This window comes from Vanessa cardui, chromosome 4, assembly GCF_905220365.1.
Source record: "Vanessa cardui chromosome 4, ilVanCard2.1, whole genome shotgun sequence".
NCBI classification, from domain to species: Eukaryota; Metazoa; Arthropoda; class Insecta; order Lepidoptera; family Nymphalidae; genus Vanessa; species Vanessa cardui.
The window spans coordinates 3,719,823-3,742,841 of NC_061126.1; the positions used below are offsets into that span (position 1 = coordinate 3,719,823).

The window sequence follows — 23,019 nt, forward strand, 5'->3', positions numbered from 1 at the left end:
TCCTTTATAAATACAATACAAAAGAATTATAAATACAAATTAAGCACATATATATAGTAGTGCTTGCCTGGGTTTGAACCCGCAATCATCAGTTAAAATGCACGCGTTCTAACTTTCTGGGCCATCTCAGCTCTAGAAGATACAATATGTGTAAAATCACAGTTTCAGCTAAATAGAAATATTCTCAAATAATATTTGCAATTGTTGTATAGACAGGGAGCTTAATAATTGAGATACAATTTATACAGAAGCATTAATTCTACAGAATAATGGATAATTACATTCTAAGCCCTCTTCTAAGGAAGAGAATATATAAATAGCAATATACCTCATATTGCTTAGCAGTCGATAGGATTCCACAGTATCGTAAATGGCATTTCATATGGTATAAAATAATATGACGGAATTGATTCCAGTTCTCTCGATTTTTTGAAATTCGTCGATTAAATCTTCAATAACTTAGGTAATGAATTTGATGACGAAAATTTTTCATACATGTTTTTAACATTTTTTTAAGTTAAAATTTTATAAGCAAATAAACTTTTCTGTGTATTTCGGATTACAAATGTTGTAATATAAATTGGTTCTCCTTGAATTAGATTACGTTTAGTTTTCGTTTACACGAAATTCCAATACGAATTAAATTGTGATTGTCACAACGAATACTGAACGTAATCCAATTATTTCAACAATAGTTTTGATATTTTGGACTAAATAAAAAACTAGAAACAAAAACTGTTTTGACCCTTTGTTTCGATCTATTTTTATTTTTTAACATATCACTGAATTTATTAAAGAATTACCTAAACTACTCCAATACAGAAAAAAGCTGAAAGCTACAAACGCTGTTCAAATTTCTGGACATTTGTGTCGATTGACGAGGTGGAGATCGGAGCTATTTGTTATCATTGGACTGTAATAGAAAAGCATCATCATCATCATCATCATCAACCCGTACCCGTCCACTGTTGGACATAGGCCTCTTCAAGTGCACGCCACTGTGGTAGTGCACGCCACTGTATAGAAAAGCAATAGAGTGTGTAAACCTATGTCTTTATACAGTTGTGCTCTATTACATCTCCAGTTTTGTTGAGTAGTCTAGCCGACATGGCTGAAATTAGCCGCTGAGGACTTTTATTTTAAATGGACGTATATATGTATCTAACAAATATTTCTTAATTACAAAAAGTCATATGTAAAGTCAAACAACAAATGCAATCAATTTTTATGTTCTCCTTTAAAGTAAACAATTTCCAACCAACGACCTTTTGCACTAACAGAAGCGATATTCGGTTAGAAGCAGTGAGGTAATTAAACGTACCGAGTGTGTATAAACCTTATATGTAGTAAAACGTAATCGTTAAAGAAACTCTCTCAGGGATTAAACGGAGACTAATAAAACTGTTTTAAAGCGTATAAAGCAATATACATAAACAAGTGACCTCTATTCTATTGTAATGTTTAATTACGAAAACAAATGACGTACGGAGATGATTTAATCGATGACGTCATTATCGCCATGACTATGAGATGCAACGGTACTGTCTGATCCTTGTCTTCCATGCGATTCATGTGTAAATACCTAAGGGCTCGTTTATACAGTTATGTATTCGCACCGCGTTGCAACCGCATGAACTATGTGTTTACACCTCGAACAATTAGCGACCGCAAAATACGTAGGTTGGGGAACTTTGAGCGAAATTTATCTCACTTTAGTATTTAGGGAATAAAAGTGGTTTCAACTATATCGACAGCGTCGTACTTGGGTACCATCCACTTATCATATTATGTGTACCTTCAAACAGCAATACTTGATAATGTCGCATTCCAGGTTGAAAGGTTAGTTAGTTAGTGTAACTACACGCACAAGGAACATAATATTTTAGTTCTCAAGATTGAATTTAGAATTGAAAATTAAATAGTAAATATTTCAAACAGCGCTTTGCTTTTAATGTTTATGACAGTAGTAATCATTTACCATCAGATAGTAAATAGTTACCGCTTGACTTATTTTAATCATAATTACAGTTCGCCTAGTTACTTCATATGAAAAAAAAACAACGTATTCTGATCGAAAATCGTTTCGGTCCGTACGAAGCCTTACGTCTTCGTAAGCCATGGTCTTTATGCGCACTCTCGCAGGGAGTTCCGACTAATCAAAACAGTTCCCTAACACGTATCAAAGGCTTCATTTTGAATACACAAATGAGAACTTCTGTTTATGGTTTTTAGTGTTCCCTTCAGGAACAAAGATCTTCATCCTGATACTTTGTGAACTATAATTTGTCTGTCGGCTTTATAATAGCTTAAGAACACCTTTGTATATTAAGATTGTGTACAGACTTTTTGAAATGTATTCAGGCTTAGGGATCTGATATTTTACATGATGGTTCGATTTGATGACAAGGTATTTTTCCTAACCCAATTATAGAATTGTCGAGTCGAATTATAGATATATCGAGTCAACCCCGGCCCTATGGACGAAGGAACTCTTCAACTGTAAATTTTGAATAAATTTTAATCTTGCATATTATTTTCAAGTGGATACTTGGACCCCTGGGAAATAGCCCTGGTAATATGGTTTGTAATTTTTTTCTTACTGACTACATGGCTCTCTTCGGTAGAGAACCCAAGGCCCATCTCGCGCTGTGCACCGCTCGTGGCTCAGAAGAGCTGTCCTCTGGGAGTGAAGGTGACTTCGACCCCGCACTCCTAACTAATACGCACGAGGCTTTTTTTAGATAATTTGAATAAAAGCTTGTAATGCTGTACTCTCCGTATCCCTCATCATAATGGAATTAAAAAAGGAAAAGGAAATGAAACCTTAATGAGGATTTATATTTCAATTAGTACTGAGAATATGTATTACTATATAGAGAGTAGTAATATTGAGAGCTCAATTCCTCTCTATTAGACGAAAGAAGATAATAACGGAAAGATTATAAATTTTATTGATAAAACAATTTTTCTTAACTAATATCACGATAATCTTAATATTCGCGTTTATCATTATGTTCTACATATCCCAGAGAGAAGGTCCAATAAAATCAATCCGATACAAACAATTAATAGGTGGACGGAAACTTCCAAGCAATTTGGTTAATCTCTATAAGGTAACCGGCGAAAGGTTGCGTGTGAGATCGCTTTATATGCAATAAATCTTAATCTTTAAACAAGCTTATTAGGGGATCGATGTTGAGTCACTAAAACAAATCCCAAACGCGTGCCTAAGAAATCGTGATGAATATACGTGTATATTTATCACGATGGTGATGTTCAATTATCTATTTAAATTTTTTTATAAATAAATAAATATGAGATAAAATCGAATACATTACTCTTATCCCAATGTAAGTAGCCAAAGCACTTGTGTTATGGGAAATCAGAAGTAACGACGGTACCACAAACACCCAGATCATCAAGACAACATAGAAAACTAATGATAATCGACATAAACTCGGCCAGGAATCGAACCCGGGACCTCGGAATGGGGTACCCATGAAAACCGGTGTACACGCCACTCGACCACGGAAGTCGTCGTTTTATTATTCTAAATGAAGATCTCCTGAATATAATAGTTCAAGTGATCTCCGCAAAACTTTATTATGTCATATAACTCTATTTAGTAACGAACGACTCAAGAGTAAATGTCGTATAATATTTTAAATATCTTTTAAATTGATGTGTCTCACATTGATTAGATTTTTTGGTGGCTACAGACTAATTGTCACTTTTTTAAGTTGAATTGCACTTCCAGTGGTGAAAATGGGTGGCGTACCAAAAGATTAGTCCACCGTGTTCATCAAATGGCAAATTGTATAATAATTTATCGATAAAAAGATTTTAGTATTATTCACAAGAAATAAATATATTACTACGAATCAAAAATCAATTATTATGCACTCAAAATAAGAAATCTTTGAAAAACCCCATGTACTTATCACTATTTAAAAAAGTAAACTTTTTAATTCATTGAAGAAATTTAGTTTTCATTCAACCAGATAGTCAGGCCGACCATGAAGGTTGAACTGTCTCAAAACTATTTTACTCTTACATAATTTACGATTCATACAAAATTTTATGAGACTCATAAAAATTTTACTAATAAAACTTTATAATTCGTAATTCATTAGCCACATTGCGTTATTTTAATCAACACGAAATCGTGTGTCAACGTGTATTCAAAACGTAATTGCTATTACAATAACAAAATGAAGCTCGGCTTTTAACTAATTGTTGTTTAACTGCCCTCATGACAATAATGCTCCACGCTATTTTAATTATGTACCCCCAGTTTGTCACGGGGCTTATAAGACAATCCTCCCGTGTAGAACGAAATTTATATCATCCATTGGAATAATGACACTATTAATAACAACGTAAATGAACAAAATGACAAACGTGTAAATTATGTATAAATACTTTTTCGAAATTAATAAAATTACGTGGGACGAAATTATTAGAGTCAGGTTTGGTTCGAAGCGTATCATTCATTCAATAGCACATCTCTACTTTAGTATGACGTCACTAACGCAATCTTATCGAACTTCACAAACTTTCGTGCCTCTATAAGCCTAAAGCCATTAGACTGAGTCCGGTACGAATTGCCTTCGTGGCCAAAATCAATCAAGAAAGCATTATTACTTATCCAAATACGAAGATAATTGCATCCACAATTGCTTCAAAGAAATTATTAAACAAGGAAATAATAAAAAAGGACATTAAATTTATTTTCAAATCGTACTTCTTTGAACATAATTAGAGTTGTGAAGTTAATTTAAATGCTTTGAAGGTGGAATCAAGTATACCGTTTCCATAATGTTTCATAACTGTTAACTTATACAATCAATAAATCATATTATTGTACGAAATATCGTTAAAGTAGTTGACAAAATGATCTGATGAGATTACATACTTTATATTGAATGCAATAGGAATTCGAGATATTATCATGAACTAGCTCAAGCACCTCTAACTGCTGATTCATACGCATCTATGCAGTCTAAACAATATCGAACATTCAATGACGCCATTTGTATACGTCATCAACGAAACGAAAAGTTAGTCTTCTAATAAAAAATCGATAAACGACGTGACGTAAGTAGAAATTATGTAATAAGTTTATACCAATACGAGCGGAGACGGCCCAGTGGAGAGACATGAGCATCTTAATCGACGACTGCGCGTTCAAACCTAGGCAAGCACCACTGAATTTTCATGTTCTTAATTTGAATTTATAATTTATTTGAAGCTTAGCGTTGAAGGAAATCATCGCGAGAAAGATAGGACGTCTTAACCCAGCACTGAAATGTGTACGGGTTTTTAATATATAAGTACAGTATTTAATTGCTATGATATATGTACGTGCTAAAATCTGATGCCGTATAATATTATCCCATCAAAAACATAAATGTAAAATGAGAGCCAATTACAATATTAATATATAAGCCTTGGTTGTTAACTCTAACGACAAAAGAAATGAGACCTAAATGGGTGCCAAGTACAATGGCCAGTCCTGAATGTATTTATAACTACATAAAACATCATTTATTTCCATAACTTAGGATAATATATTGTAGTCTAAGGGCTGACTTGGATAGTTCTCATATACGAATTATATTATATCCTTCGCAAGTTGTAATCATTTAACTTGTCGGTTCTCATTTTATTATTTCCAAAATTTGGGTTGCCGGTAGAAACTAGCCATCGAAAATAATAATTCGTATATAAGGACTAGCCAAGTCAACCCTTAGACTCTTGCAAATCTCAATAACTGAGCCAAATTTGACACGTTTAAGTCAAATCGTTTTGGAGTTATGAGGGGGTCAAAAGTGGTTACAAATGGTTCGTGTAAAATTACATACGGTGCTGCTCGCCAGTTCTCTTACTAGTCCTTGGCTTGATACGCTACCGCGTGTCTAGATTAACAGCTTCAGCTCAGTAATAATAAATTGTAATCTTTCTTTTGTTTTATTTAATTTTATTACAGTGTGTACGTATAATTATATAAATGTTTGTATAAATGTGGTATTTCTGATTCTGAGAGGTAGTTGGTATGCTTAATATTATGAAGATTTAATTAACGGTTAGCTACTTAAGCCGTATGTTAAGTATGTACATATTATTAGACAAAGAATAAAAAGCAACAGAGACTTCGTATCCGAATATAAACTATCTATTTATATCGAATAAAAACTATTTTGAAATAAATAATAGTATTTTAATACATTCATATTCATTAGTTTACGCAGCTTTGGTATATCCCGTATACGGATTTAATTTTATTAAAATTACTCAATAAAACTTTGGGTGAGTTTGATGAAATATTACTAGGGTAACTTCGGAGGGTAACGCGTAATGTATTCGTTTGCTTTGATGGGCTGTGACTGAATATTATGTTGTAATCCAATCCTTAATAGGAAGATTAAATAAACAATGAAACATATATATATTTTTCTTAATCGCAGAAAGACAGACTATAAATAGTCCATCATCTAAAATTCATATCAATTTTTGAAATGGTGCTAAGGACTCTTTAAATTTTATGAAAATAATCACTTATTTTAGATTATAAATGCAATAAAATAAAGAACTATATCAAACTAATTTTGCTAATAAATAAGACTATTTGGCCGGACCAGTCATTACTGGCAGACATCGTTCTCTTTTTCCAGGTTCTTCATTACTCGTAGAGGTTATTAACCTCATCGTCTTTGTCAGTTTTTTATTTTCATTGTTTAGTTGCTAATAGTTCCTGGGTGTTAGTTAAGAAGCTAATTATATTGCAGTAATTTGACTTATTCGAAATTCAAACTTGTGAGCTAAAATTTAGATTCGATATTCATATTTTTTTGTTTTTTTTTTTTACTACTTTCTTGATTGCATGTCACGTTGAATGAATGTTACAAATAATGGCGGAGTTCCTGCGCTATAGTCGTAACTACCCAACAACAGCAAGTCACGCGGGGCAATTTTGTAAAATACTAGCTATGCGTCTCCGCGCTGTTGCGTCAATATAATGTTTATACATTTACCACGAAATAAATCAATATTGATCAAACCCAATCTAAGTTGTAATCCGTAATGGACATTTTCTTCCTCCCGTGTCATGTGAATTAGTGCTTTACGTTAAATCTGTTTCCATTATCGTAGAGAAGGTACATATTTTTTATTAAAATTGTTACTTTTTAAAGCATTAATAAATGTATCCCTTGAAATTAATACGTGGATCTTGACTGAAAGATCTGGGTTCAATACTAGGTAATGAATTGGTAATCAAAGCCTTATATAGAAATGTTTGTATTGTATTATAATAGTCTACTTGATATGTATATATCAACTTACCTTTAAAAGAGCAGCATGTTGGCATAAGCACCAAACCTTTGCTCCAAGAGTGGCCCAGCGCTGGGATGTATACAGGATGTTACGTAACGTTGTTAGCAACGAGAACAGTGTCCCGAAAGTAACATTGCGTGTTCTCTACGACTAGATTTTATGATGATAAGCTTAACTAAAAGTTTGCTTTCGCGTAATGCTTCTTAACTTCGACCATTTGTAATAATTAACATTGGTTCCAACATTCTGCCTACTCACTGCTTAACTGAGTAAGAGTTTTAGATAAATTGGTATGTCTTAAATACATTATTTAAGTTTAGACTACATTAATCCGATCCTTATTAATAGATTTATGATTTGACAATTAAAGTTTTAATTTATTTATAAGTATTTATCGAATAAATATTGGTAGAATAGGGTTGAAGATTAAGTATGAATCAACTTTTGTGAGGTTTGCGTCAATAATTAATTATAATAGTTCACCAAGCAATGTTTTTTTAATTAAGCATAGCTAATACTTTCTTGACGCTTTAGTAGTTATTTTTACATTCGGCACCAAGGGTAACTTTTTGCTTGTAACTTATTTTTTTTAATTGAGTACAAAATGTTTTTGAAGAAATATATAAAAAAAGTTCACGCCAACGTTTTTGGTATCAACTAAAAATGTAATTTACAGAATTATTCTATAGGAAAATACACAAAACGAAATGAAGAATGTTATCTTTATGTGACATCGACAGAAATAATTATAATAATATTTAAGTGATACATAGATCTCAAAAGTAATCGTAAAAATATCATAGCCGAGGCACTTGTTCAATTGCTAGTAAGTAAGTTAAAAAAATCAACCGCCCCGTAGGTCTTTTATATGATATGCGTAGCAGTAGGTACAGTATATTTGTCATAAATCTGGATACATCTAAAACCATAACCAATCTGTTCGTACCTTTACAAAATGTTTCTAGTAACATTTCTTTCATATATATCTGGACGCTAGATAACTTAAATAATAAGAAAAGTTTAAAACACAATCTCGAAGGAAAATTATATGGAGACTTACAATCTCTACATCTTCGAATTACTAAGAACGTGCAAAAATCTTCCCAAACAAAACACGATTCATGTAGCATGTAAATAAGTCTTTATGAATTAGGGAAGACATCTTTCATCTCTTTTCAGTACGATTAGATATTCATAAGGCGCCGTCGCCCCACCCGTGTCTGTTTACCCCCCAAACGGATTTGTGTTTTCCTTGGAAGTAAACAAAAAGTTTTAGAAGTAATATGAATCTATAATATACATTCTAATATTTTCGACGCTACAGTTTTCTCTCGTCTTTAACTCAAATGACATGGCTTCGTGGAACATGAACAAGAGACAATATAAAAAAAATCATATGTAACTCATTAAAAGATTTAAATTAAGAAAAAAAAGACACGGTAGGTGCCAGTATGTAGAGGAAGAAAACAATATAAATTAACAATAGATGTTTGTATTAACATAATAATAATGCCACACATCTAATACATTGATAACGTATACAAGTAATATAAATAGAATATCTGCGGATATTTACTGTTTTTTTTAATCATTATAAAACACTTTAAGTAACGAGAAGGCTATTCCTATATGTAAGAAATAATAAAGAAAAATAAATCCTTTATATGAAAATTCTATACGATCTTCTTTTATCTCCTTATGCTCTTAAAATTATTTCTTGATCAATATATCAAAATTTATAATACAACAATGTTCCATATTCCAATACTTGTTTTCTTTTACTTCAAAATTATAATAACCAACAATATTATATTATTGTCTTCACTCCCCTTATGCTTAGTACCATACCATATCATAAGATATAATTAAAAAAAAAAAATTATTGTATGTACCTTTTTTCTATGGTATAGATGGAAAACGAGCAGGAGACTTAACTGATGGAAACTGAACACCCTTGGAGTGTGTCCATTGTATGAAAGTTGCCGATCTGACAAATACTTACGCTCTTTTCTTGATGATTCAAGTTATCTCATTGCTTTTTTCACAGAGTGGTTGTGCGAGGCGTTAAATCCCTTAAAAATGAGCTGACCACATCAGCTCATTTTCGTCAACCTAAGTGGTGCGGATGAAACATCGAATTTGACGCGAAGTCCGGAGGTAAAATTCGTCAGCCAGAATTAATCCAAACAATTCCTCGATAGAACATTTTCAATTAAAATTGCGGTGGAAGGTGCAGAGTGATTCAAAATGTCAACGTAAAACCAAAGGATCAAGCTGGTCGCAAATGGCTTGATCGTCAATAATTCGAGCTAGTCTACGTTGAACACGGTCAAATAGAAGGTGGTACTAATGTGAAAGCTGTTTTCGATGACAGGCTGACTTGAGGTAACGTCTTGTGTTGCTGAGTACACAAATCTTTTTCGATGCCAATTTGCCTTTACCTGATTTGCCTAATAGCAAAACCAAATCTTCTAACATCAACGACAAGTATTCTGACACTATCTGTTTTCAAATCATGGAGATCTCAGAAATGGTGATCTTCTGTGGTGGCTTTCTGTCGGTTAACGCGTCAAACTTGCGTCTTTTTGGAATTGGATTTAAAAAAGCGGTTTAGCCGTCACTAGTTTTGTTTAACAAAGTCTCGAACTACTCGATTTCAGACGTAATTTTGTTACGATTTTTGTCAACGTATTCCGAAGAAAAGTTTCCGATACTCGATGTAGCCCATAAGGAAGGCCTTTTCTATACCAAATTGGCTACCAATACCTTCCCCTCGGTCCCAACTGCGTCGATTAATTTATATATGAGGTAACCAAGAAGATCACTAGCTGAGAAAATCCGACGAAAGCCTTATGGCGGTTGCTAATCATTTGGTGCTCTTCTAGGTACCGCAGAGGGTGGCAGTTTATAATGGATGATAATGGAACTCCTGTCTACCGTACAATAAACGAGGCTCCTTACTTTAATTTTTAATTGAATTTATTCAACTTAAATTTCTCATTTCAAATAATAAAGAACATTCACGTCTGTTTTCTTAGTACTCTTAATTAATTGTCAAAAAGTTAAGACTCTGAAAATGAACTTGAAATTACAGCTATAATATTTTATATATAAAATTATTAAGAACTTTCTCAGAAAATAATAAACGTTCTTTGATTGATCTTGCAAAGTTATTATTTTGCCATAATTTTACCATAAGTATATAATTTTCTTAAATGTGAAATCATAAAAATATCAAATATTTATGAGAGTATAATAATTTGAGTACATAAAATATTTAAAAAGAATCTCTAATCTAAATCTTAAGGTAAAACATTTTTGGCAAAGTTATATATATGTATATTACTAGCTATTAATTTATTTGACCTGAATAATATTGTTTCCACTGGTGATAAGATTTGAAGTTTATTTTAACACGTGCTCCGATACTCGCTAGATACATACATATATGCTTCCTCACGATAAATTATAAATTCCAATTATGCATAATGAAAACTCGGTGGGATTGAGCCTGAAGCCCTCAGTTAAAATTGACTCTTCCCCTGCCCGTGTATCACATATAATTCATGCTTATTGTTTAACTCAAGTTTAAGTACTGATTCATCTATTTGGCCAGAGAACCTGTCAACATTTTCAAGCCACACCTGAGCTCAAATCGTGACACATGTGTCCTTTTATATGAAATTTACACAGACGGAAGAGTTTTAAATTTGATACATTTAGTTTGTTTAGAGGAATGATGACCATTTTTTATCATATGCATAAATTATTAAAACAAGTTTTACAGAAACTAACACTCACACAAAATAAACATAAAATTAGAAATATAGAAAATATTTTAAATTCATAGATTAATCTAACAATGCCAACAGTTAAAAAAAATTAACGCTATTTTTGATAAATGGTTTTTATTTCTAGCAGTAACAAGGTATGATCTTGCTGGGCCTAATATTTCTATTTTTCGAATCAACCTATTTTATATTTATGTTAGCAATTAATGACGATCGAATATCGCCAATCGAAAGTAATACAGTGCAACCTTAATAAACGTACCTGAATATAACGAATTTCTTGATTTAACAAATTCTTCATAATCCCCTTGAATTGTCCATATGTTGATATGTCCATTTTTTGCAAACAATATCTTTAAAACGAATTTTCAACTATCAAGTAAAAGTATAAATACCTCTAATTAACGAATATTATCAATCCAAAACCTTTATATAAAGTTCCCACCAAGATATGAACTTACTTTTACGGATTTTACTGTACTTAATTATGATATAACATGAATGCAAGAAAAAATGATGTATTAATCACCTAATTGTTTTTAAATAGAAAATACATACAGTAATATGATACGTAATGTTGAGGTGTATAAAACTATTTTTTTACCTCTTTATAACAAATTTTGGACCAACCTAACGCCAACATAACAAACCTCAATTCAACGAATTACTTGATAAAACGAATATTTACTTGTTCCGTTCCGATTTGTTATATCGATGTTGCACTGTATTAAGAATGTCACATGTCATTTAATAATTTATGACTTTTGATTATCCACATATATAATGCTATATAATGCTAATATCGCACAACTATTTTCATACAAAGACGTCAAAATTTTCCACCGACAGGATTATTTCATATAAGTTACTGTGACTCCATACAAGTGTAGACCATTTAATATCAGCAAATTCTTCACGACTCCTAGCTACATTAAGTTTTGTTTACAAAATGTTAATGAACCTTGTTATGATTCATAGACGGAGTGTAATTTCAAAAGTTTTTATGAACGTTTCAAATCAAGCCTTAAAAAAACACGATTCTTTTTTTTTTAACTTTTTTATTTCTTTATAATGTTTATTATAGATGTAATTTATTCTGTGCACATTGCACAATCAAGTATCATAATACATACAACGAATATTTATACTATTGTTATTTGTATACAATAATAAACTTTTCACGTAATAACTTGTTTTAGTTATCGAGATCTGTCACATAACCTACTGAGAATAAATATTTCAATGAAACATTACCCTCGGAATTTATACACAAAGATGACTCATCAAAATCTATCGGACAACATGTAAATGATTATATACAATTATAATTATTTCGACTTTAAATAAATATAATATTTTAGTATTAATTTAATGACAGCATCTGTCTTGAAAGCACTTCGAAACCTCAAACTAGAAATGAGGATGTTTTTTAAAACGTGTTAGGACGGGGACTTGTGCTCTGAAGTTAAAGTTACAAAGAATAGGTTTTCGTTTTTTTTTTAGTCCAGATTGAAGGAAATAATTATATCAGTCAGAACGTTTTTACAATATTTGATTCGATATTGTACGCTGTAACGAAGTCAGATGAAAAATAATGTATTAAATACGTGCTATTACTTTACATCCGGCCTTTTGACACCATCATGTTTTATTTTACATAGTTTTATTTGACTTCTCTCACTATATGTATCTTAATTGGTTATTGTTTAGGTCTTTTAACAATACCTTATCAGCTAATGTAAAAACGCTCCCCTAAACAAAGGATAGATCACGATTATATATGAATTTACAGATTGCTTTAAACAAAATATTATAATATTTATTTAAACTGTAAAATTTATATTTTTTTCCTATATTATTACTAAAAAATTAACCTAGTTAATATCTAATAATATGTTTAATTACACAGACTATACACAGGTCAATATTTCGAACGAAAATACAGTTCTAATTAATAGAAAGTTCTAAATTCAAAAGTTTGGTCAGGATTATAATTGGCCAAATAAAATAAACGAAAACTCAAAAATTATTTTATTAAATTGTTCCATTCAGAATGAAAATAAAAAATATATTTATTTATATTAAAAGAAATGTAAGTCCTGATTTTAAGTTTGTAGTTTTATAAAGTTCATTGTATATAGTTTTTATAAATATACAAATACTACAAAAATTCTGCTCGAAATAAATAAAAATTTAAGTTAGCTTAAAAATATAATTGGACCTGTATAAAGTCTTTTTTTATACATAGTATTTACAACATTATTTTAATCCACAGAATAACAGCTAAAATATAAGATACTTACAATTTTACACTTCTTATTTCAGAGTAAAGCTAGATAGAATGATTCGTATATCTTTACTCATTATATATACAGTCCTTGTATGTCCTAAACATTTGTTTTAATATAGTATTGTCAGCTGTTTTTATCATTCCTGTTTTAAATCTTTTGCATCTCACATATTTATTTCATCTTTTATCGGTTATCGTCACTTCGCATTTCTCAATTTAAATGAAAACTAGAAATATTTTAAAAAGAAAAACCAGATTAAAGCAATATTTTTAATTACTTAAACAACCTATCTACATTAGAATCGTAAGCTGAGACATATAAACATTAGAAAAAAACATAGCTGTCTCATACTTTATTATTTAAAATAAATACGTTAATCTTAAAATACATATATACAGCTCTATAAGAAACAAGCGTCGTCTACTTGCTCAGGGATTAATTAAATTTTATATAGTATATAACACAACCCACACTATAAAATAGCACAACTATTCTGCTGCTTATATTGATATTTATTTTTAAAATGATCACGCAAGAATTACCACAAGATACAACTATAAGAATATCATTGACATTACGACTAATGCCTTCAGTGTCATTCTGTAAGAACTTACTTCGTATTTCAGTCGTGAAATATCACGATTCATGATACGCAATTTTGATGCGTGTGTCTTATGAATTAAGTGTTATAATATTTATGACCAATAGCGCTTATTACTTTTTGCGTTCACGGTCTTATATTGCGTAAATTTCGAGTTAGTTCTTACAAAATAACTCTACTCGTCTATAGAATTAAACTTTTGTTTTATTTTAACCAGATTATGATTTTGCGTGGTCATATTACCAAAGTGTTAAAAAGTTAAAGATTTTTTTAAATATAAAATCATGGTAATCGTCTATTTATCACAAGCATCATTATAAACAGCGAAATAGATCGGAATTCTATTTACACGGATACGTATGTTTGTATGTGTCAAGATAATGCTAGGAAAATACTCGTTGCCAGTACGACGCAATGGGTTGAAGTCGGTGCAAAAGCTTGACCTCCTCGCTGCATCGCCGCTGGGTACTCACCTGACAAAGGGAAAATCGAATTTGCTTCTTTGGCAAAAATTAAAACTGTTCTCAACAATAGCATTGCCGATTGAACATCGAATTAATTCGTATTCGTTTCTATATTTAACCAATCACGAATAAGATAAATTTGCTAATTATACTGTGTGTTTTCATTATGAGTTTATGACATATATTAATGACAAGGGGCGATATTACGATGTTTTATAAAAATATGACGAGTATTGAAAGTATTTATTTATATAATATCATTCAATTGCTATTAAGTGGCTTTACTTGACAATATATTTTTGAATATATGGTTTCTGTGAATTTAATTTGATTAACTTATACACAATTTTGGAATCAAACTGTAATAGCCTTAAACAAAAAACAAAATAGCACGGCCCATATACTGTTAAAATAAAAAAAAACCTCCTTATTGCAAAATCTCAAAATAAAACGAAAAAAATAGATAATTATTATAGAAGTCTTTTGTTTTTTTTTTTTTTTATATAATTACAATTAAACGAAACTGAGTAAAATAGCAATTCGTGATAGGATAACAAAAACTATTTATTCGAATTTAACAGAAATTGACTTAATTAGGGTTTTTGTCAAGTATTTTAAATTTTCACGCTTGATGGTGATAAAAGTTTTTCGACTAAATTTATGTTTTTTTTTTACGTTTCTATAACATTGACATCAATTTTGAAAGTAAGAAATTTATCTTAATCATATTATATTTACAACTAACAAAAGTATAATAATAAAAAGTTACTGTAATGAGGTGAAATTTATTTTTCGATCGTTAAGCACTCTGATGCTTCGTATCATAGTTGTTCAATATAAATCAATTGTTAAAAGGATCATCAATTGAAATAAAAATTTTGCAAACAAAACTGTACTATATATGTACAAATGTCAAAATAACCTTCTAGAAAGTCTGTTCCTTTAATATCTTTGAAAGGATCACAATATAATGTTTATAGAATTTTAGCTCAATTAATTTTGAATGTTCAATGAGTATTGCGAAGAAAAATAAATTATAGAACAGTTGTTTATAAAAATCAATCAGTTGCTGTTTGATCAACTTATCTCACAATTTATTTCTCTGATTCATGGATGTCGTTGTTTTAATGGTAACAGCAGGATGGATTTTATTCCTCCCCGGGATTTAAAATTTCTTCTCCGTTATCTTTGGGAGGTCGTTTATCAAGGAAATTGGGTTCCACCTAATAGATAGCATTGTCATGAGCTTTAGATATTATAATATTTTTCACAAATGATTAGTCTTGTGAATTATATTATTGAATTCTGCTGAGTATGATTGTAAGAAAGAGATACAGATATTATTGCTATCTCTTTTACTCACATTTATAGTTTTTGGGAATTATTATTTGTTATATTTGCTTATGCATGTAAATAATATATCAATACAATATCATATTTAATAATAAATAAATGATAGTTAAAAAAAATAGGCAAAGTTAAAATATGAACATTATTTAAATGAAAAAAATACTACCCATAAAGAAATAGCGATATATTCAAATATTATCTTAAACTATTTTTTTACTAGCAACACTTCTACAAACGTTATATAAGACGCCAACTACTTGCATTTGATTCTAGATTCGAAATTATTCATGAAGATCGAAATTAAATAATATTTTGTCTTAATTGTATTCAGTAATAAGAGATTGAACTCACCATTCAGTACGTGTACCACGACGCTCTTCGACTGAGCGTTGCTCGGATTACACTGATAGTTCCCTGAGTCTGATGGCCTCGCTTGCTGGATTAGCAGGAACGAGGTAGTCGTTTCACCTTTCTCTGTCACTACAGAGACACCACCCCTTGGCGAATCATAGCTTATTATCTGGGTAAGAAATACAAGAGATTTACAATTGATCTCCTTCCAACTTGTTTCGACATATTATTGTTTGCAAGTGTTTGCATAACCAAACCTATGCTTTCTTTATCTTAAGAGTCAGTATCATTTGAAAGGGGAAACTCGGTTCGATTGAATATTCGCGTCATTGTCTAAGTGTGATGGTGACCAGTTACCATCAGGTGGCCCATATGCTCGTCCGCCAACCTATTCCATAAAAAAAAAGAATTTTTATGACATAGGCTGTAGTTGTTTTGCTTCAAGCTTAAATTGAGCTGACCCGGGGCTTGAAGCAAAGATATTGAGATCAACTACTTCATAAACTAGCTACAAGACAAAAATGTTATCAGTGTAATGAAAAAGTCACATACATTTAAAATTATTTATTACGCTTCGAATATTAAAAACTAAGATAAGTACAATATGGACCAAGTTTTCATAATATAATGTATACTATATAAAATTTATTTCGAAAGATCATGATATCTTTGTAAAAACGTTTATAAAGATAGCGACTAATATTATTATATAAAAAAGATAACTGTGGCTATAAATAAGTTTTATCTATTTCATTATTTTTATGGTTCAATTTAGATAGTAATGTTATTAAACTAATAGCATTTTCTTAATCATTGGTGCAGTGATGAATACAGCTGCTTTCTCAACTAAACTATATTTAAACTATTCAGGTTTATTTTATGTTTGGTATATTTGTATAGCCTTTTGAATAGATAATCCAATGTTCGTATTTAGAAAACAATTTGAGCTTCAGATTATGAAATAAAGGCAGATGACGATGAACATTGTAGTGATGCAACAACAGCAAATACAAAATGAAAAGTGAATACAAATTCTCGCTAGTGTGAAACGACACGTCAATAATAAATAAAATTAAAATGCCAGCGCTCGTGACGTGTTACCGTAACGGTAAGCGGGAACGCGCTACCGTGAATTTACATTCGCTTTTGTATTCGCATTTGTTGCTTCACTTTTAGGCTCCGCACGCGCCATCTACCTTTTGTTTATAAGCTGAGTGTCGAGCTTTCGTATCAAAGAAATTGCGTCATTGAAAGAGAAAAACACTGATATCTTATATAACTATTTTTAATCTTAATGTGTGTGTTGTTTTAGGGTAAGTATTAACAAGGAATTTACTACTTCTATACTTGGATTTAAAATTTAATTGAGTTTATTATCTCAACCGTACCGATCAATCTCATTCGTGTCTTCTCCATCCTACGTGACATTGGCGAAATAATCTGCGCCCTGTGCGCACTACTAAAAGCCATTAAACTATGAATTGAATTAGCTCATATATCTATCTATATCTGATCCCTTCGCTGCTAATAATATTAATATCTTCGATTAATATATTTTAGTCGAGTAGCTCGAAAACGCTTGAACACGAATGAGCTCATTCTCGCCTTGGCTCGTCACCTGCCGTGTGTCGACATTCTACATCCAAGTTTATTCATTGTGCGCTATCAGGCTACTCTCAATCGGCCTTCGTCTATTATATTTATCACACATTGATGAAGCTATATATGGAACGCTATATTTAAACACAACTTGTAAAATCAATATGCATTAAAAAAAGGTTGACTGTATTTTTTAACTTTAGATTCGAATGATGTTCTTATTTTTAAAAAAAAAAAAATTATATTCGAATTTAGAATGTTTCGTGGTATAAAATATAAATACATAATTAGACTATAACTTACCGCATCGTTATGGTTCCAGAATATGTAGGCGGGCGGTTCGGGAGAGTAGAGCACCACGCATGTTAAGTTGATAGTGCTGCCCCGATCAATATACAGGTCTGGACCGCCTATTATTTCCGTTGTTGGTTCTGAAATTTTAAGACAGGTCAGATACATGTAAAATTATGACTTATCTATTAAAAAATAATCTTACAATATTTATATGATTTTTATTTTCATTTGTAGAGTTTTTTCTTTTCGAATGATACACAGATATTGACAGATAATATTAATTGGAAAAATAAATCTTTTTCCATACCAAATAGAGTAGGTTTTGGCTTGCATTAAAAGTATATCTAGTATCCACCTTAAAAATACACTAAAAAATTATCATTCCGCATTAAATATACATACAAACAGTACAACATCCCCTGCTAATAATTCTCGACTACCCAGTTACTTCTATATTCCGCAAGATAATGAAAATATAAAAAGCTGTGCCGTTGTAAGAAATTAATTTCAACGGAGACGTTTTTTACAATACTCTCGGGCGGTCGCCTCCGCGGACTTTTATTACTTAATAATAAACGCCTAGCGATAAACATCGTTAATGTCAGCAATGTTTTACATCAAGATATTAATTTATAAATTTGAATAGCGTTGAAGTTTTTAAATGGTCACGTTTTTAATTCTTAATTCAAAATTAAACTAGCCTCAATTGTTTTTAGCTTAGTATTTTTATCGAATAACAAATGTTAAAAATCGTTTCTCATTAAAAATAGATAAGCTTTATCTTTTTTATTTTTCTTTTATAATTTTACTGGTCAAATCTATCCTGGCATCTCATGGGTAAAATTTTGCTCGTAGTTCATTCACCCCTAAAAATACTTAAATCACGAGGTATTATATTATTATCTAAGTACTACTTTCTGCCCACAGCTTTACTATTATTATCCGAGGTGGTTTGTGATTGTGCTACACCAGACTGCATCTATCTTTGTGCCAAGTTTCATTCGGATCTGTTCAGTCGTTCTGGCTTGATTGAACAAACCCCCGCATTCGTATAATAATAATAAAAATAAAACGTAATGTAATGTATCAGGAAGATAAAACGGAAAACACTTCTTTTAAGTAATTAAAAATTCTGGATGGCGACAACTTTAATACCTGGGTACAATTATATAACTTGTACAAAAATCTATTTCATCACACATACAGACCGGTATTTTAATACAGTGATAACAATTTACAGAGTAAGGAATCAGATATAAAAGCAAATAACGAAAAAGGCTATTGATGAAGATGCTAAGAGTTTGTTCATTCCACGATTGCAACGTTAGGGATATTAGATGTGCCATGAATTTCAAATGCGTTACCCGTAAGACATTAATTGTTATGTCCCTTGTGCCTGTAATTACGCTAGCTTACTCAATGCTCCTCTAATTACCTCGACATCGAAACACAATAACGAATAGCTCAGTGAATCGGCTCAGTGAATATACGTAGCCGAGATTCATAATGAGTTTATGAAGAATACATATTATTATTGTGAAAATGAGTTAGCTTCTTTTATATGTGTGTATGTGTCTGCCTCGGTGAGTGTGTGAAATAACTAGGCTTTTATTATGGAATCCATTGTTTCAAAATGAAAAATATTATATATTAACTAGCCAATACCCTATATGTATTGCAACATATTAATATTATTTGTGAACAAATATCCAACAGACCTTACACGCTACCATTGTACTTTAATGTTGCTGAAGGCTATTAACCGTTATTTAAGTATCAAAGTCAATTGTTATAAAGTTTGACTGCCTTTGACCATATCATAATTTATAGAATTAAATCTGATTTACATTTAATAGGCTTATTAAATATTAATATAATAGTTAAATTATATTCTTTTGTAAGTCCATTCGTACCTCAGACAAATTACAAAATCGTGAGATGGCTCATTATATAGCTCTTAGCAGAAACTTATGGGTTTTTATTGAAACAACCACAATTGAATTGAATATACATATACAAGTTGTATTTATAATTCATCCCAAGCTGATATATATGGGACAAAATCTATCACAAGTATGCCCGCTGTAAGCAAGCGTGACTGTCACAGTTGCAAGCTTCCTTAACGGAGGAGCTGGTCTTTGCAGAGCATGGTATTACTAGAGTTTCTAACATAACAAAATTAGTAAAAAGATTCGATATTCGTTTAGCAAAACTGAAATAAATTTGTGATAATATCAATTGTTTTATGAAAAAAAAAACAATCTGTCAACAAAGTGTCAAATTAAATTTGATTCTTTAAGCGTGTCAATAAAAAAATGAAGTTTGGAAACGATGTTTTTCTTTGAACCGTGCGTGTCTTTAATATGCCGCACATAATTAAACTTGTTCAAACGTAAACATTTTAGTACCCACTAACTCGAGGAGGCTCGTGACGGGGCTTACTTTGGAATAACTTTTTAACGAAATTCAGCTTTGAATGTTGGTTTATGATACTTCAGTTTTCTTCTGTGAAAAGTTGCGAAACAGTTAATTACATTATGAGGTATTTTATTTCTATCGTTATTTTTTGATGGACCTTTATATTATTCCGATCAGGCTTATCGGCTTGAATCATGCTGCTATTCAACATTTTCATTCGTTTTTTACCGCTTTATGAGAAATTGTTATACGCCGAGATGGTCCAGTGGTTAGAACGCGTACATCTTAACCAATGCTTGGGCTTGATTTCCATGTGCTTCATTTGTTTATGATATATGTTTATTCGGCGGTGAAGGAAAACATCCGAAGTAAATCTTTACACGTCTAATTTCAACGAAATACTGCCCAATATATTATATTATGCTCCTAGCTTTTTCCCCAAATACCTTAGTTAATCATGTTGGTTATTTTGTACCACGATTTGATTTTAAATCCTCAGATATCCATTAGAGATTTTTCCCGTCCAGTATCATTTTGTAAATCATCAATATTTTAAACGACAAACCAGATAAAACTCACATGGTATTCAATATGGATGTAAATTTTATCCATATATTTTTTATCACAACATTTTCCTTTTAAAAAATAATATGTCCATTCTAAAGGCTTGCTTTTCGTTCCTACAGTTTCCAATAGATCGTCCCACATAAAATAATTTAATTCAGATAAAATTTACAGAAAAAGTTGCATAACGAAAATGACTGTCCAATTAAAATTTACATTTTGCAAAACGCTGCAATTTTAAAATGCCACCACGAATAAATCTTTAACGCTGGGTCATAATTTATGTTCCACTATCATACTTTTGATGCAGATTTAAAAATATATACCTATTATAAGAAATTGTTGCTTTTGAATATCTTGTCGTAATTTTGATCATGAGCCTGTTCAAAAGCTAAATGATAGAATGGAAAAAATGAGATATTTTCGCGTAACTTTTTTTCATAATTTACCTTGAAAATTGAATCGCAATTTTTTGTGACGTTTGAAAAATTTAATTGCCTCAAGCAGAGTTGACCTAAAATGAAGAGCTTCATAATTGGACTTCCAAGTTATCTTGAAAATTAAAACGTTTATATTTAGAATTATATACTTTTTAAAATATCATTTATTAAAAGTACTGTGAAAATATGTGTAGTGCTATATCTTAAGGAAGTAAGCTGTATCGTAAATCCACTTGATAGGACATTGAGCATATCCTTCTGGGTAGATTTGGTTTGGCTCATCGTATATTCGATCACCGAGCGGCAATACTCAGTACTGTTATGAATCCACTTGAAGAATTAGGGAACCAGTTAAACTACAAACACAACAGACATAATATCAAGACTGTAAAACGGGCGCATTGGCCACGTAGAGAATACTGAAACTTTTGACGGTGCCAATGCCAAACGTTTTGTAAGCGTCGATGACCATTTACCATAAATTGACCTATCTGTTCGTCAATCCTCACATGTCAAATTTACGTAATTTACTTCTTAAAGGATAAATACTAATTTAAAGTTACAAGCTTTGATGAAATATAAAGTATTATCAACGCAGTTTGAATTGATGTTATTAACATTGTTTTAATTTAAACCAATCAACTAAACATAGCATATTCTAATGCTGGAAGAAGAACATGTCAATTTACTAATGGCTCTGCAAGTGCTGTGCGTTATAACACTATCCAGTACAAACAGATTATGATTAACATATATTAAAAAAATCTATTCAACATAACTACTTATATACTATAATTTTTAGTAAAATTAAAGTTAATAGTCTGAGATAACAACTGCGCCAGCATTTAAAACGCAATTGTGCCCAAGAATCTACAATAAATATCACAGATATTTTTAGGTTTGAGCCAAACGATAGCAAATCATGGACTTTATTATTCTTCTTATCAACGGAATTGGCTACAATGTTCTCATTTAATGTTTAAAAACAAAAGTATAATATTAGAAACTAGAATTGTATTATATTAAGGTCTGTAAAAAGTAACAGAATGTGGGATACTCCTGCTGCTGGGCTAATGGTTCTATTCGATTTGAGGAGACGGTTTAGCCAATAACACTGCTGCTCGTGGAATTTCATTAACATTATACACATGCAGGTTTCCTCACGATAGTTTCCTTCACTGAGTGGTTATAAACATAAAACCTACCGAATATTCAGGCGTTGTCTGATATCATAGTCGGTTCACGATCACAGATTTAGGCTCAGCCTAAATCTGTGATCGTCGGGTAAGAAACTCGCCTTCTAACCAATCAACGCTTTTTAATATCTAAAATAAGATTTGTAATCAATAATATAAAGCTAACTCACCAACGACATTTAGGTGTATAAAATGGCTCATATGTGGGGTCGTTGATATTTGACACTCGTAGATACCAGAATCCCTGTGTTGTGGGTATTTTATCTGAAACAAAAACAAATGTTTCAACATAAAAATATTCTATTTTGTATTAAATTGCATAAAA

The 23,019-nt window shown here is 31.1% G+C and overlaps 1 protein-coding gene across 3 annotated transcripts in view; it reads right to left on the reverse strand.

Moving 5' to 3' along the window:
• Window positions 1–12,209: 12,209 nt before the first annotated feature.
• The window catches only part of LOC124544507 (tyrosine-protein phosphatase Lar-like), a 112,453-nt gene continuing 101,643 nt past the window's right edge, over window positions 12,210–23,019 (reverse strand). The window contains exons 5-8 of one of the 3 annotated variants that reach the window (XM_047123102.1): window positions 22,865–22,958; window positions 18,086–18,213; window positions 16,184–16,352; window positions 12,210–14,491 (exon numbers count right to left, since the gene is read on the reverse strand). In XM_047123102.1, the coding sequence (XP_046979058.1) occupies window positions 14,391–14,491; window positions 16,184–16,352; window positions 18,086–18,213; window positions 22,865–22,958 (492 nt within the window). In that variant the 3' untranslated portion in view covers window positions 12,210–14,390. Of the gene's footprint in view, window positions 14,519–16,183; window positions 16,353–18,085; window positions 18,214–22,864; window positions 22,959–23,019 lie in introns of all 3 variants that reach the window. The other 2 variants (XM_047123101.1, XM_047123100.1) reach the window with 2 other exon arrangements.